The 16,471-nt window shown below is 42.8% G+C and overlaps 1 protein-coding gene and 1 pseudogene across 5 annotated transcripts in view; one reads left to right on the top strand and one right to left on the bottom strand.

Moving 5' to 3' along the window:
- Window positions 1-16,471, top strand: part of IFT88 (intraflagellar transport 88) — a gene marked incomplete at both ends in the record, with an annotated part of 125,627 nt that overhangs the window by 90,785 nt on the left and 18,371 nt on the right. For all 4 annotated transcript variants that reach the window (XM_080690095.1, XM_080690094.1, XM_080690097.1 and 1 more), the window contains 2 exons: window positions 3,563-3,669; window positions 15,714-15,780. In XM_080690095.1, the coding sequence (XP_080546221.1) occupies window positions 3,563-3,669; window positions 15,714-15,780 (174 nt within the window). The remainder of the gene's footprint in view (window positions 1-3,562; window positions 3,670-15,713; window positions 15,781-16,471) is intronic.
- Window positions 7,459-7,883, bottom strand: LOC308259195 (large ribosomal subunit protein eL32-like; annotated as a pseudogene). Its single transcript has one exon. The product of its transcript is annotated as a large ribosomal subunit protein eL32-like (transcript).

Here is a 16,471-nt window from a genome sequence, read left to right on the forward strand (position 1 = left end):
TTAGCTGTCAAAGTAGGAGAAAAAGGAGGGCAACTCAGATGCTTAGGTAGAGAGTAGAATATAAAGTGAGAAATGCAGAAAGAAAAGAGTTTAAGGGAGATGATGATGTCCCATTGGGATAAGTTTTCTTTGAGGGCCTGTGGCTGGAAAGATATCCATCCAACTGAGAGAGATATACAATCATTTTATTTTAATAAAGTTATAATAATATATAAAAAGAAATGTAGTAAATGTATTAAAGCTTAGGGAAAATATGTGGTCTAGAATTATAGAATAGCTTGCTTGCTTGCTTGCTTTCTACTGAGGACTGAACACAGGGGCAGTCTATCTCCAAACTACACCCCCAGCCTGATTTTATTTCTTATTTGGAAACAGGGTCTCACTAGGTTGCTGGGAGCCTTGCTAAGTTGCTGAGGCTGGCTTCGAACCTGCGATCCTCCTGTTCCAGCCTCCCAAATACTGGGACTACAAGCGTGCACCACCATGCCCAACTCGAGATTAGTTTTAAATTATCAACAAATGCATTCTTATAATCTACATATCTGACCATGTAACTTAGAGGAAAGAAGACTTGTTTTCATAGGGTCTCAGGCTCGGTCAATGTGAAGACCTTGTTTCAAAAATAAAGAATAAGTCGGGCGTGGTGGCGCATGTCTGTAATCCCAGCGCTTGGGAGGCAGAGACAAGAGGATCGCACAGGTTCGAAGCCAGCCACGCTGGCTTAAAGAGACCCTGTTTCCAAATTTTAAAAAAAAGTATAAAATAGGTCTGGGAGTGTAGCTTGTAGGTAGAAGGGCTTCCAGGAACCCCAGTACCACAAAAAAATAATAAAAATAAAAATAATAAAAAATAAAGAATAAAAAATAGGGCTGGGGGTATAGCTTGGAGGTAGAATGCTCCTGGGTTCCATCCCCAGTACCACAAAAAAAGAAAAGAAAAGAAAATCCATTGTGTCAGTAGAGTTAAATAAAAATAACTTTAAAGCATAATTTAGGTGGTAGTTATGGTGAGGTGAGGACCGAGGCATGTGCTGCCTTCCTCCTCATTTCTGAGGATGTTGGGAATTACCATTTACATCCTGGTGCTGATAGTTAGGGGAAAGTCCTCTGTCTTGTGAGCAGCGTTCCTCTGCATGGGAAAGCGTGCAGCGAGGCTTTGGGCTTCTATTGAGAATAGACACTCTCACAGTCTTTGGAGGACAGGTTTGTAATATGTGTCAGGAACCTCAAAATGAGCCTAGTTTAGATGCCAGTGAGTCCACTATTTAGTCATTTTTCTTGAGGAAATAGGCGTACAACTATTTGGCAACAACTTTAATATTCAGCAAAGTGAATAAAATTAGGGCAGACCATAAAATATTCTGCAAGAGCTAGAAACTTTTTTTTTAACTTGGAATCATTCTTTTGGTAACTAAGAAAATGATCCAAAGAAACATACAAAATGTTCGGTTTCCAGGAGGAGTAGTGGTTGACTTTTATTCAGGTCTCCCTACCTTTAAATGTTTTATGAATTCACTAGAATGGCCTGCATTACTGTTTTATTGAAGGATACAATTGTTTCATTTTATTTATTATTTTATATGGTGCTGGGGATAGAACCCAGGGGCATTCTTTTTCTGAGCTCACTCCAAAGGTTGAAACAGGATTGCTAAATTGCTGAGGCCGGCCTCAAACCTGCCATCTGCAGGCATATGTCCCTGCGCCCAGCTAAATGTCATTGATTTTTTTCTTTCCTTTTTCTTTTTTTGATACTGGATATTCAACCCAAATGCATTCTGTTCCCAAGCTACACCCTAGCTATTTATTTATTTATTTATTTATTTTTTTTTTTTATTTTTTTTATTTTTTTTTTAGTGGAACTGGTGATGGAACCCAGGGGCCTTCTACCTCTGGGCTACATTTCCAGACCTATTTTATATTTTATTTGGAAACAGGGTCTCACTAAGTTGCTGACAGCCTCACTAAGTAGCTGAGGCTGGCTTCGAAGCTGTGCGATCCTCCTGTCTCAGCCTCCCAAGCGCGGGGATTACAAGCGTGTGCCACCACACCTGGCTATTTATTTTTATTTTGAAACAAGGTCTTGCTAACTTGCTGAGGCTAGACTTGAACCTTTGATCCTCTTGTCTCTGCCACCTTAGTACTGGGATTACAGGTGTGTGCACCTAGCTATATCTTCTTCTTGAGTTTGTGTCTGTGTCTGGTGTTGAGTTTCTAGGGTCTTACAGCATGAGGACAGGGTCATTGGAGAGAGGCCATGACACTACCACCTCTTTCTCCCAAGTCCATAAATGGCAAAATGTAATTATTTGTCAGGGAAAAAAAAAACCAAAGCACTAGTTGTGACCCTCATTCCTCCCTCGGCCCCGAATGAGCTCTTTGTAGACTTTGACCACTATGCATCCTTCTTTTTTTTTTTTTTTTTTTTTTGTGTGTGTGTGTGTGTGTGTGTCTATGTGTGTCTGTTACTGGAGGTGGAACCCAGGGGCATTCTACCTCTAAGCTACACCCCCAGCCCTATTTTTTATTCTTTATTTTGAAACAGGGTCTCACTGAGTTGCAAAGGGCCTCACTAGGTAGCTGAGGCTGTCCAGAAACTTTGATCCTCCTGTCTCAGCCTCCCAAATGCTGGGGTTTCAAATATGCACCACCAAACCTGGCTGTCATTTATATTTATTCTTTCTATGACTTTGCTTCTATGTGAACATTTTTATGGTGTTTTTTTGTTTTTTTTTTTTTTTTTTTTTTTTTTTTTTTTTTGTGTGTGTGTGTGTGTGTGTGTGTGTGTATGTGGTACTGGGGATGGAACCCAGGGGCCTTCTACCTCCAGGCTACACTCCCAGACCTATTTTATATTTTATTTGGAAACAGGGTCTCTTAAGCCAGCTCTTCGAACCTGCATGATCCTCCTGTCTCAGCTTCCCAAGCATGGGGTTTACAGGCATGCGCCACCATGCCCAGCGGTTGTGGGGTGTTGTGTGTGTGTGTGTGTGTGTGTGTGTGTGTGTGTGTGTGTGTGTGTGTGTGTGGTGTACTGTACTGGGAATGGAATCCAAAGGCATTCTACCTCAGAGCTACATCCCCAGCCCTCTTTTTTATTTTTTATTTTTTTTATTTTATTTTTTGTGGTACTGGGGATGGAATGCAGGGGCATTCTACCTTCGAGCTACATCCCCAGCCCTGTTTTTTTTTTTTTTTTTTGGTGGTACTGGGGTTCCTGGAAGCCCTTCTTCCTCCGGGCTACACTCCCAGACCTATTTTATATTTTTGAACAGGGTCTCTTACACCAGCACGGCTGGCTTCAAACCTGCGCGATCCTCCTGTCTCCGCCTCCCAAGCGCGGGGATTACAAGCGTGCGCCACCATGCCCGGCCCCCAGCCCTGTTTTTTATTCTTTATTTTGAAACAGGGTCTCACTGAGTTGCAAAGGGCCTCGCTAAGTAGCTGAGGCTGTTCAGGAACCATAATCCTCCTGTCTCAGCCTCCCGAAATGCTGGGATTACAAGCGTGCTCCGCCACGCCCGGCTCTGCACCCTTCTTTCCTAAATCTATTTCTTACATTTCAGGTCTGCGTTTCCTGGTTCGTCTCTGCACAGATATTGGATTAAAAGAAGTTCAAGAATATGCCACAAAACTCAAGAGGTTGGAAAAAATGAAAGAAATCAGGGAACAGGTATCGCACATGGGCCAGAAACTGCTGTCTGTTCATTTTCAAAATGTCAGCCTGTTGTAGGTCAAATGTACCCTGTCAGGAGCTTCTGTTAGAAAGCAGAGTTGAAATGCTTTTCTATTATGTCATTATTGCCTCTAGGAAAAACAAAATTTCTAGGGTTTTTTTTTGTTTTGTTTTTTGTGGTTTTTTTGTTTTTGTTTTTTTGCAGTACTGGGGATAGATGCCAGAGGCATTCTACCTCCAAGCTACACCCCCAGCCCTATTTTTTATTTTTTATTTTGAAACAGGTGCTCTCTGAGTCGCAAAGGGCCTTACTAAGTAGTAGCTGAGACTGTCCTCAAACCGCAGTCCTCCTGTCTCAGCCTCCCAAATGCTGGGATTACAAGCACGCACCACCACGCCCAGCTAAAATTTCTAGTTTTAGGATGAAATTCTTTTAGAAATGGATTAATAATAAAAAGAAGCACAGTATATTATCTGTAACAGAAAAAAATTGCAATTTTCCACAACATGATATAACCCATGGGTTAGTTTGAAGGCTTGACTTTAATTGGAGCACCTTCTGTCCCATAAGAGGCAATTACTTGTCTATAACAGTAGCATTTTTTCTTTAGACCATCTCTGAGAATGGAAGCATTTCAGTACATTTATATATATTTGTGCAGTATGTGGAATTTTTACTTCTCTAGTGGTGCTTGAGATGGAACTCTTAGGTGTTCTACCTGTGAGCTACACCCCAGCCCTTTTTTGTTTTGTTTTGTTTTGAAACAGGTCTGGAAAGGTTGCTGAGGCTGTCCTTGAAATTGCAACCGTTTCTGCCTCCCAAGTACTGGGACTACAGGCATGCACCACCATGCTCGGCTTATTTTTCTTTAAAAGATCATCTTGAGCCGGCGTGGTGATGCACGCTTGTAATCCCAGCATTCAGGAGACTGAGACCAGAAGATTGTGGTTCCTGGACAGCCTCAGCTACTTAGTGAGGCCCTTTGAAACTCAGTGAGACCCTGTTTCAAAATAAAGAATAAAAAATAGGGCAGGGAGTGTAGCTTGGAGGTCGAATGCCACTGAGTTCCATCCCCAGACTTGCAAAAACAATAATAATAATAATAATAATAATAATAATAATAATAATAATAATAATAAATAAAAAAGTTCATCTTGCAGCCAGGCATGGTGGCACACGCTTGTAATCCCCGCACTTGGGAGGCTGAGATAGGAGGATCGCACAGCTTCGAAGCCAGCCTCAGCTACTGAGTGAGGCTCTCAGTAATTTAGTGAGACGCTGTTTCCAAATAAAGTATAAAATAGGTCTGGGAGTATAGACGGGAGGTAGAAAAGCCCCTGGGTTCCCCCCAGTACCACAAAAAAGAAGAAAAAAAAAAAAAAGAAAAGATTATCTTGCCAGGCACAATGTGCCCAGCTGTGATCTAGTTGGGAGGATGGCTGGTTCCAGGACCACCTCAACAAGCAGTGAGTCTCAGCAACCTAACGAGACCTGTTTCAAAATAAAAATTAAGTAGGTCTGGGAGTGTCCTGTAGAGGCAGAGACAGGAGGATCGCACAGGTTCGAAGCCAGCCATGCGCGCTGGCTTAGGAGACCCTGTTTCCAAATTTAAAAAATGTAAAAATAGGTCTGGGAGTGTAGTACGGAGGTAGAAGGGCTTCCAGGAACCCCAGTACCACCAAAAAAAAAAAAAAAAAAGCTGAGCGTGGTTTCATTTCCAGTACCACACACACAAAAAAACCTTAAGACACAATGACACATTTAAATATAAAGTTTAGGTTTTCTCTATATCTAAGATACTTGTATTTATCACTACGTTTTCACATTATCAGCTTCAAGAACATTTTATGTCTATGAGAGGCAGGTCCTCACAAATCATATTTCACTTTCAATTTTTGTGTAGTACTGGGGATTGTACTCGGGTATTCTACCTCCGAGCTACATCCCCATCCCTATTTTTAATTCTTTATTTTGAAACAGGATCTCATTAAGTTTCAGAGGGCCTCACTTATCAGCTGAGGCTGGCCATGACCTGCTATCCTCCTGTCCCAGCCTCCAAAGTACTGGGATTACAAGCATGTTTCACCACACCTGGTCTATTTTAGGTCTATTTTATTTTATTTATTTATTTTTTGTTTGTTTTGTTTTAAGACAGGATCTGGCAAAGTTGCTGAAGCTAACCTCAAACCTGCAATCCTTCTGTCTCCGCCTCCCAAGTACTGGGATTATAGGTGTGTACTGCCACGCCCAGCTTTGTCTTTGCTTTTAAAATGTGATCTGAAGCCTGGCATGGTGGCACAGGTTTGTAATCCCAGCATTGGGGGCGGGGGCTATGACTGGAGGATAGTGGATTGCAGACAGCCTCAACTACTTAGTGAGGCCCTCTTCAACTCAGTGAGACCCTGTTTCAAAATAAAGAAAAAAAAATGGACAGGGGGTATAGCTCGAAGGTCAAATGCCCCTGGGTTCCATCCCCAAACCTGCAAAAAAAAAAAAAAAGATATGATCTGATAATATCCTATTTAATGTTTCCAGTTGTAGAAGGTATGAGCAAGCATAGATTATACTCTAAAAGTCCTATAAAATATCAAGTTGGTATTAGAATGTCAGCTTAGGGTCTATAGTTAAATCCAATTGTAATGCCAATCTAACACCAAATGCTAATTAAGCTAGAAAACCTGTATGAAAGCTTTGTAAAATATAATCTGATATAAACAGAAGTTCAAATGATCAAAATGACTATTAAATGTATTTCATGGCACAAGCCTGTAATCCCAGTAACTTGGGAGACTGAGACAGGAGGATCACAGGTTTGAGGCCTGCCTCAGCAATAGTGAGACTCAGCAACCTAGCGAAACCCTATTTCAAACTAAAAAATAAAAAGGCCTGTGGGTTGGGGGAGAGGGCACCAAATATAGTTTAAATGCATACTATTTATGTTCAATAAAAAAATTGTTAAAAAAATAAAAAATAAAAAGGCCTGTGGGTTTAGCTCAGAAGTAAAACTTCCCTGGGTTCAGTCCCCAGAATGTTTTAGCACTTAGTTCATCATGCATGCATGTGCAGTGTCCCATTTTTTATACTTCACAAGTTCAAGCTTTAGTAGTTTTAATTACACTTGAATTGTGAACACAAACTATCACGAATCTGGAACCCTGTGTGACACACTTGCAACTTTAAGATGGTGTATGCATTAGCATTTCGTTTCCTCTCCCTGTAGCAGATGTCTAGTGGTGGCCTTCACACAGTGAGAAGTATCCTTCCAAATCCCTAGGAACTTCCTGGAATCTTTTTTTTTTTTTTTTTTTTTTTTTTTTTTGGTGGTACTGGGGTTTCTGGAAGCCCTTCTACCTCCAGGCTACGCTCTCAGACCTATTTTATATGTTTATTTGGAAACAGGGTCTCTTAAGCCAGTGCGGCTGGCTTTGAACCTGTGCCATGCTCCTGTCTCCGCCTCCCAAGCGTGCGCTGCCACGCCCGGCATCACCAGGGATCTTAATGAGCTTTGGGAAACATTGATTCCAGGGAACTCCTGGGAAATTAACTTGCGAGACAAAGACCAAAACATGTTCCTTTAAATAGTTTTAGATTACTTTTTAGAATTTCTTATAGTTTATCATTAATGTCATTTCTCATTCTTAGTTATAGCTTAGCTGAATCATTATATATACCTTTCTTTTTTGGTGTGTGTTTTTTATTTTTTTATTTTTATTTTTTATTTTTTGAAACTGAAAACGTTTTTGTATCTTTATTTAAGCACACGTGCGAAAGCACGCTTGCGGCGTCTACTCGTTTTCCTCGCTGCGCAGCCTGGCGTTGGGGTTGGTGACTCTGATGGCCAGCTGGGCTGCTCTTTCCCGATGGCCTTGCGGTTCTTGGAGGAGACGTTGTGGGCAATCTCAGCACAGTAAGATTCGTTGCACATCAGGAGCACCTCCAGCTCCTTGACGCTGTGGGCCAGGGACGTCCGGAGCCGCTGGGCAGCACGTGCTTGGTTTCTTGCTGCTCCCGTTCCCGATGTTAGGCATCAGGATCTGGCCCTTGAATCGCCTCCGCACCCGGTTGTCAACCTCTGGGTTTCCGCCAGTTCCGCTTAGTTTTGACATACCGATCCTACTGGTGCCGGGTGAACTTCTTGGTCCTCTTTTTCACAGTCTTAGGCTTCACGAGAGGTCTGAGGGCGGCCATTGTGCCGAGTGGGAGACGGCTGCCACCTCCCTGGTGTGTGGTTTTTATAAGTCACTGGGGGGACTAGGGATTGAACACAGGGTTGCTCTACCTCTGAGCCGTACTCCCAGCCCTTTTTTATTTTTCTGTTTGAAACAAGGTCTGATGAAGTTGCTGAGGGTGTCACTCAGTTGCTGAGGCTGACCGCTACCTGCAGACCCTCTGTCTCTCCCCCCAAGCAGTGGGCTTGGAGGCATTCGCCACCACACCCGGTTTCTTTGGTTTTGTGGGATTTGCAATTTGCCTTTACCTTTGCTCCCTCTACCCCTCTGCCTTTTTCTCTTATCCTTTGCTATTAAGTCTCTTTCTCCATTTGCTAAACTCTTTTTTCCTGATCTAGCTGACTACTTCAGATTAGCATTTATAAGGACTAATGAATTTTATTATATTTTAATGAATAAGTTAATGTCTATTGAAACTGTCTTTTCTTCTAGTTACTACTCAGCCTTCAATTCTTCCATCAAAATATTCATATATTCATTAGTCAGCTTTTTTCTGTTTTTCTCATGGCCTTTTTTTTTTTTTTTTTTTGTGTGTGTGTGTGTGTGTGTGTGGTACTGGGGTTCCTGGAAGCCCTTCTACCCCCGGGCTACTCTCCCAGACCTATTTATTATATTTTTATTTGGAAACAGGGTCTCTTAAGCCAGAATGGCTGGCTTCGAACCTGCGCGATCCTCCTGTCTCCACCTCCCAAGCGCGGGGACTACAAGCGTGCGCCACCACGCCTGGCAGATGGACTTGTTTTTTATTCATCTGTACTTTTTTGTTTTGTGGTACTGGGGACTGAACCCAGAGGTGTTCTACCTCTGAGATCTAGCCCTCACTAAATAGCCTCTGAAACATAGTTGAGACTGTTTTAAAAAAAAAGAAAAAAAGTAGGGCTTGGCGTGTAGCTCAGAGATAGAATACCTCTGGATTTGCCGAGCGTGGTGGCGCAACCTTGTAATACCCACGCTTAGGAGGCTGAGACAGGAGGATCGCACAGGTTCTAAGCCAGCCTCAGCTACTTAGTGAGGCTCTCAGCAACTTAGTGAGACCCTGTTTCCAAATAAAATATAAAATAGGTCTGGGAGAATAGCCCAGAAGTAGAAAGCCTCTGGGTTCCACCCCCAGTACCACAAAAAAAAAAAAAAAAAAACAAACAAAAAAAAAACCTCTGAGTTCAAATCCCAGCACCACAGGAAAAAATAAAAAAGATTTCTTAGTTGATAACAATCCTGTTTGCTCACTAAACTATCTCCAGTGGCCCCTTTAGGTCTTCTTTATTGAATGCATATGAGTCCCTCAATGTGTTTCATCTCTTCAGGGCTCATCTTTATTTTTTATTTTTTTATTTTTATTTATTTATTTATTTTACGGGTCTGGGGATGGAACCTAGGGGCATTCGACCTCCGAGCTACACCCCCTGCTCTATTTTCTTTATTTTGAAACAGGGTCTCACTGAGTTGCAGAGGGCCTCACTAAGTAGTAGCTGAGGCTGTCCGCCAACCGGGATCCTCCAGTCTCAGCCTCCCGAATGCTGGGATTACAAGCGTGCGCCACCACGCCCAGCTTCCATCTTCTTTATTTTACCCAGACCGCCACATCTCTGCACTTCATGGCTCCTCTAGTATTTTATCACTGGCTTTGTTGCAATCTGCATAAAACTGTGTTGCTGGGCAGGGACACGGCATCACAGGTTTGAGGCCAATTTCTGCCACTTAGTGAGACACCATTCATAAGCAAAAAACAAAAAGGGCTGGAGTGTAGCTCAAAGGTAGAATACTCCTGTGTTCAATCCCCATTACCAAAGGGGGGAGAATATCTTCTCTCATTACAGCTTTTCCTTAATATTTGTGCTCAAACTTTATTATACATCAGGCTTTCTTTAGAATTAAAGGCACACAAACTACTAAATATTTAAAATATTTAATCTTCTCTTGTCACCTTCCTTGAAATCAGTTTAGTTTCTCCAGACTTCATCGTCAGGAGGGCGCGCGCGCACGCTCGCTCTCTCTGTCTCTCTCTCTGTCTCTCTGTTATTCTATTTGCATATGAGAGTTTTCTCCATTTTCTTTAGAATTCTTCATTGTATAGTATATCAACGAAACATTTTCTGGATGATTTTCACCTAAATTTTAATTGTAAACACGGGGTGGGGGAATAATCAATGGGAAAGTCCTAGGAAAAAGAGGCTAAAGAGAAAGAATTCAGTAATCCCAGTCCTTGGGAGGCTGAGACGGGAGGATCACAGGTTTGAAGCAAACCTCAACAAATTAGTGAGACTTTTGAAAACTGAGAGAGAGTCCCTGTTTCCAAATAGAAAGTAAAAAGGGCTGGTATTACAGGCACATTCCACCACAGCTGGCTTAAAACTACTTCTTTTTTTACCTGGGTATATACCCAGCTGCTTAGTGAGGCCCTCTGCAACTCAGTGAGACCCGTTTCAAAATAAAGAATAAAAAATAGGGTAGGGATGTAGCTCAGATGTTGAATGCCCCTGGGTTCCATCCCCAGACCTGCAAAAAAAAAGAAAGAAAGAAAAGAAACCAACCAAGGTTTGTGGGGGCCAGGATAATGTATCCTGAGCCCCTAACTCCTATATTAAAACATTAAGCTATACGTGGTGGTGCACACTTGTAATCTCAGTACTTGGGAGACTGAGACAGGAGGATCACAGGTTCAAGGATAGCCTCAGCAAGTAGTGAGACTCTTACCAACGTAGCAAGTCCCTGTTTCAAAATAAAAACAAAAATAAAACAGGGCTGGGGGTGTAGCTTGGAAGTGGAATGCCTTCCAGTACCAAAAACACACACACAAAAATTAGATCTAGGAGAGGTGGCATAGGAGACAGGAAGATTGCAGATTCAAGACCAGTCTCAGCAGTGTAATGAGGCCCTTAGCAAATTGGTGAGCCCTGTTTCAAAATAACAAAATTAATGAGAACTGGGATATAGCATAGAGATGGAAAGCGCCTGGGTTTAATTTTTAGTACAACCAAAGAAAAACATTAGAGCTAGAAATTTTCAATCGTTGATTATTTAGTCTCTTTCTTCTAATATTACTGACTGGAAGACTGATCTGCTTGGTACTTTGGGATCCACATTCCCAAGTCCCTCCTTGCAGCAGGAAGCAGCCCAGGAAGACCCAGGACACTGTGGCCAGGCAGACTCACTCCCAGCCATTGCCGGGCACTGGGCACTGGAGTGCCAACCAGTGAGCCCTGGGAAGCGGGCCCTGAGCAGTGCCACTCAGCTTTTGTGGGGTGTTTGGTTTTGGATGTTTTTCTTTTAAGATGTCTTGTTCTTTTTACTTCACTGGACATGAGAACATTAGCTGCAAGCTGCAAGTAAGTCTATCAAAGCTAGACTGTATGTGTGGAGAAGAGAAAAATATGAAGGGTGAGGATGGAACCTGAGACTTTTAAATGAGAAAAAATATGAGAAAAATAACAACCAAAATACTGAAGAGGACTAGAGAACAAAAAAACTATTAAGAGGAAAAATTAAATGGATAAACTACATAGAAATGTAGAAAGTTTTCATTGCTAGTTTAAATGTAGAGGTATAGTAATATTTACTTTTTATTTTTTTGGGGGGGTACTGGGGGTGGAACCCAGAGGCTTTCTACCTCCGGGCTATACTCCCAGACCTTTTTTATATTTTATTTGGAAACAGGGTCTCACCAAGTTGCTGAGAGCCTCACTAAGTAGCTGAGGCTGGCTTCGAACCTGTGCGATCCTCCTGTCTCAGCCTCCCAAGCATGGGGATTACAAGCGTGTGCTACCACGCCCGGCCTAATAATTAACTTTTTTTTTTTTTGGTGGTACTGGGGTTCCTGGAAGCCCTTCTACCTCCGGGCTACACTCCCAGACCTATTTTATATTTTTGAAACAGGGTCTCTTACGCCAGCGCGGCTGGCTTCAAACCATGCCCGGCTAATTTTAAAACTGAGTTTCTGTCAGGCGTGGCGGTGCACGCTTGTAATCCCTGCGCTTGGGAGGCGGAGACAGGAGGATCGCGCAGGTTCGAAGCCAGCCATTCTGGCTTAAGAGACCCTGTTTCCAAATAAAAATATTAATAGGTCTGGGAGTGTAGCCCATTACCACCACACAAAAAAAACTGAGTTTCTAAATTTTCACAATATTCCAATAGAGAAATCTCCTTCCAATGTTTGCCATTTCCCTAAGAAATTACGAAACATTTTTAAGAAATGCTTTCTTTTTATCAGATTGACAAAATATGTAACATTTAAAGTTAATATAACATGTAATTGGTAGTTATATCCAAATTTCTAGTCAATACCAAGAAAAAAAAAGAATAGTAAGTATACAAGCTGGTTAAACAGAAACCTTTTTTGGCTATATTTCTTTTCTTTTTTTTTTTTTTTTTTTTTTTTTTCTTTTGTAGTGCTGGGAATTGAACCTAGGGGCATTCTACCTTCAAACTACACCCTCAGCCCTATTTTTTATTCTTTTTTTTTTTTTTTTTTTTGGTGGTACTGGGGGTGGAACCCAGAGGCTTTCTACCTCCGGACTATATCCCCAGACCTTTTTTATATTTTATTTGGAAACAGGGTCTCACTAAGTTGCTGAGAACCTCACTAAGTAGCTGAGGCTGGCTTTGAATCCGTGTGATCCTCCTGTCTCCGCCTCCCAAGTGCGGGGATTACAAGCGTGCACCACCACGCCCGGCTTATTCTTTATTTTGAAACAGGGTCTCCCTGAGTTCCAAAAGGCCTCACTAAGTAGCTGAGGCTGTCCACGAACTGAGATCCTCCTTTCTCAACCTCCCAAATGCTGGGATTGTAAGCATGTGCCACCACACCCAGCACTGGCTATATTTTTTAATAGGAAAGAGATTCAAGATTCCATAAAGGCATAACTTTAAAATTGTACTGAAAAATTCAAATTTATAAAGTTTATATATGTAATAAAAGCTACAAGAATGTTTTGCACATGTTATGAGTTATTACATTGAGAAAATGTCACAAAAATGCCTCTAGATAGAACATAAATCCTTGCTATCAAACTGAGGGGTTTTTGTGCATTGATTATATTTTACCTCTGAGCTACACCCCCAGCCCTCTTTTCTTTTCTTTCTCTTTGAAACAGGCTCTGGCTAAGTTGCTGAGGCTGCCTTGAACCGGTCTTCCTCTGCCTCAGCCTCCCAAGTACTGGATTTCAGGCATGCGCCAGGGAGCCTGGTTTATCAACCACTTTTTCATGCTGTTGTGTTAAGAGCTATCGCACCGGCAGTGGCAGCGCACGCTTGTAATCCCAGCATTCAGGAGGCAGAGACCAGAGAATCGTGAATCACGGACAGCCTCAGCTACTTAGGGAGGCCCTTCGCAACTCAGTGAGACCCTGTTTCAAAAATAAAAAGTCTTAAAAATAGGGCTGGGGGTGTAGCTCGGAAGTAGAATCCCCCTAGGTTACTTCCCTGGTACCGCAAAAAAAAAAAAAAAAAAAACAACTTTTGTGTGTAGCCTCGTGCCGGCTCCTTTGGTGCGTAGCCTCGTGCCGGCTCCTCACTTCCTTCCCTTAGAAAGCCTTTCCCAAACTCTCCTGTGCACTTGGTGGGTGCCGGGGAGGCGTAATGGTTGGCTTAGGCCTGGCATGATGTGAATGCCTGTGATGCCAGGTGCTCAGGAGACTGAGCCAAGAAGATAACAAATCCAAGTCCAGCCTGGGAAATTTAGGAAAACTATCTCAACAAAAAATATTTTTAAGAGCTGAGGGTATAGCTCAGTGAGGCCTTGGGGTCAACCACCAGTACTGTAAACTTGATGTGGCGGCCCAAGGCAGGAGCCTGATCCCCAGGAGTGTGGTCTGATGGCAGGGGAGCCACAGAAAGCAGTGCCCGGCCTGAGTGCCTGGAGACCCGCAGGGCCGCCACCACCGGGTGTCTAGTGTAGTGTGGGCCTCAGCTGCAGGCCCGGGTTTACTCTGGCTCCTGATAAATTTTTTTTGAAGATGGAACCCTGGGACATTCTACCTCCAAGCTACACCCCCAGCCCTATTTTTTATTCTTCATTTTGAAACAGGGTCTCACTGAGTTGCAAAGGACCTCACTAAGTAGCTGAGGCTGTCCACAAACCATGATCTTCCTTTCTCAGCCTCCCAAATGCTGGGATTACAAGCATGCGCCACCATGCCCGGCATATTTTTTATATATTTTATTTTATTTTTTGTCATGCTAGGTATTGAACCCAGGGCCATTCTACCTCCAAGCTACACCCCAGATTGTCTTTATTTTTTATTTGGAAACAGAATCCAATTAAGTTTCTAAGACTCTAAGTTACTGAAGCTATCCTTGAACCTGTAATCGTCCTGTCTCATCTCCCAAGTACTGGGATTATAGGTGTGCACCACCATGCCCAGTTTCTATTTTATTTTCATAGTTTTATATTCTCTTTCTCCAAAGGTTCCCCAAAATTTTATAAAGCCCCTAAAATTCTGGATTTGCCATATCCTCCTTCCTTCTTTCAGTCCAAGAGTGACAGGTTAAATGCACTTGATCTTCACTTTCCCATCTCCCCAGTAGGTAGCCTTCAAATCAATTTAACCATGACTCCTTCCCTTGACACAGTGCATCTATTAAGATTATTCCAGCTGGGTATGGTAGCGCATGCCTATAATCCCAGTACTTGGGAGGCTGAGACAGGAGGATCACAGGTTGGAGGTCAGTCTCTGCAATTAATTGAGACCCTCAGCAACTTAATGAGACCCTGCTTCCATATAAAAAAATCAAATAGGGCTAGCTAGACTGGAGGTGTAGCTCAGAGGTAGAATGGCCCAGGGTCAATCACCATTATATACATGCATACAAATGTACATATATACATACACACATATATACATATATATGTATAAATATTTACCCTCAGTGGGTATGGTAGTACAAGCTTGTAATCCTAGTACTTGGGAGGCTGAGACTAGAGGGTCGAGGGTTCAAGGCCAACTTCAGCAACTTAGCTAGACTTTGTCTCAAATTTAAAAAGGTTGGGAGTATAGTTTGGAGGTAGAATACCCCTGTGTTCAATAGACCAAAAAAAAAAAAAAAAGTTCAATTTAATCTTTAATTAGGTACAACTTTTTTTGTGTGTTGGGGGGGGGGGTCTGGAATGGAACCCAGGGGCATTCAACTTCCAAGCTACACCCCTGGCCTATTTTTTATTCTTTATTTTGAAACAGGGTCTCACTAAGTTGGAGAGGGCCTCACTAAGTAGCTGAGGCTGTCCAGAAACCGCGATCCTCTGTCTCAGCCTCCCGAATGCTGGGATTACAAGCGTGCGCCACCACGCCCGGCATCAACTTTTTTTTTAATTGGTGCATTGTAGTCATACATCCTAATGAGGTACAAGATGGTGGAGACATACATGCACGCTTCACCCAGTCGGCCCTTACCCAATTCCCGCCCCGTTCCTCCCCTCCCTCCTCCTCATGTTAGTTTAGTGATTGACAGTGAGAGTTTCCCTCCCCCCATCCCCTCAGTCAGGTCGCCTCATTTGCTCATCTGTAGTATTCTTTCTTTGTCTAGAGTTCCTCCTAGGACCCATTTTTCTCCCTAGCTCCCACATATTAGGGAGAACATCTAATTTCTTATTTTTTGTGACTGACTAATCTCACTTAGCCTAATATCCTCCAGTTTTTGTTTTTATTCTTTTTTATGGTACTGGGGATGGAACCCAGGGTCATTCTGTCTTCGAGCTACACCCTCAGTCTTGACCTCCCAAATGCTGGGATTACAGCGTGTGCTGCCACGCCCAACTTCAGGTTCAACTTCAAAGGAGTATTGTTAACTATTCTGAACTTGCCTTCTCTTTCTGCCAGCGTATAAAGTCCGGCAGAGACAGCAGCAGCAGTTCCCGCGCCAAAAGAGAGGGAAGCGCTGGCAGCGGTGAGTGCTCCCTGTGTCCCGAACTGGCTCTGACAGACTGCTCACGCATGGGCTTCCAGAGAAACATCTCAAACAAGCCACAAGTGTCTTTTATGTGTTTGTCTGTGTGTATGTTTTATACCCAGTAATGCCTTTCTTATTCTAATATGATAGGCTATCATTCTGTTTTATGAGGGTTTTTTGTTTTTTGTTTTTTGTTTTTGTTTTTTTTTGCAGGTCTGGGGATGGAACCCAGGGGCATTCGACCTCTGAGCTATTTTTTATTCTTTATTTTGAAACCGGGTTTCACTGAGTTGCAGAGGGCCTCACTCAGTAGCTAAGGCTGCCCGCAATACTCCAGTCTCAGCCTCCCATATGCTGAGATTACAAGCGTGCACCACCATGCCCGGCTAAGAAGATTGGGTTTTTTTTGTTTGTTTTTTGGGGGGTTTTTTGTGGGTTTGGGGATGGAACCCAGAGGCATTTGACCTCCGAGCTACAACCCCTGCCCTATTTTTTATTTTTTATTTTGAAACAGGGTCTCACTGAGTTGCAGAGGGCCTCTCTAAGTAGCTGAGGCTGTCCGAGAACTGCAATCCTTCTGTCTCAGCCTCCTGAATGCCGGGATTACAAGCGTGTGCCACCACGCCCAGCATTTTATGAGTATTTATAAATGTTATATATCAGCTCTTAAGTAGCATATCTGTTTCTG

This window comes from Muscardinus avellanarius, assembly GCF_963383645.1.
Source record: "Muscardinus avellanarius genome assembly, chromosome: 2".
Taxonomy (NCBI): domain Eukaryota; kingdom Metazoa; phylum Chordata; class Mammalia; order Rodentia; family Gliridae; genus Muscardinus; species Muscardinus avellanarius.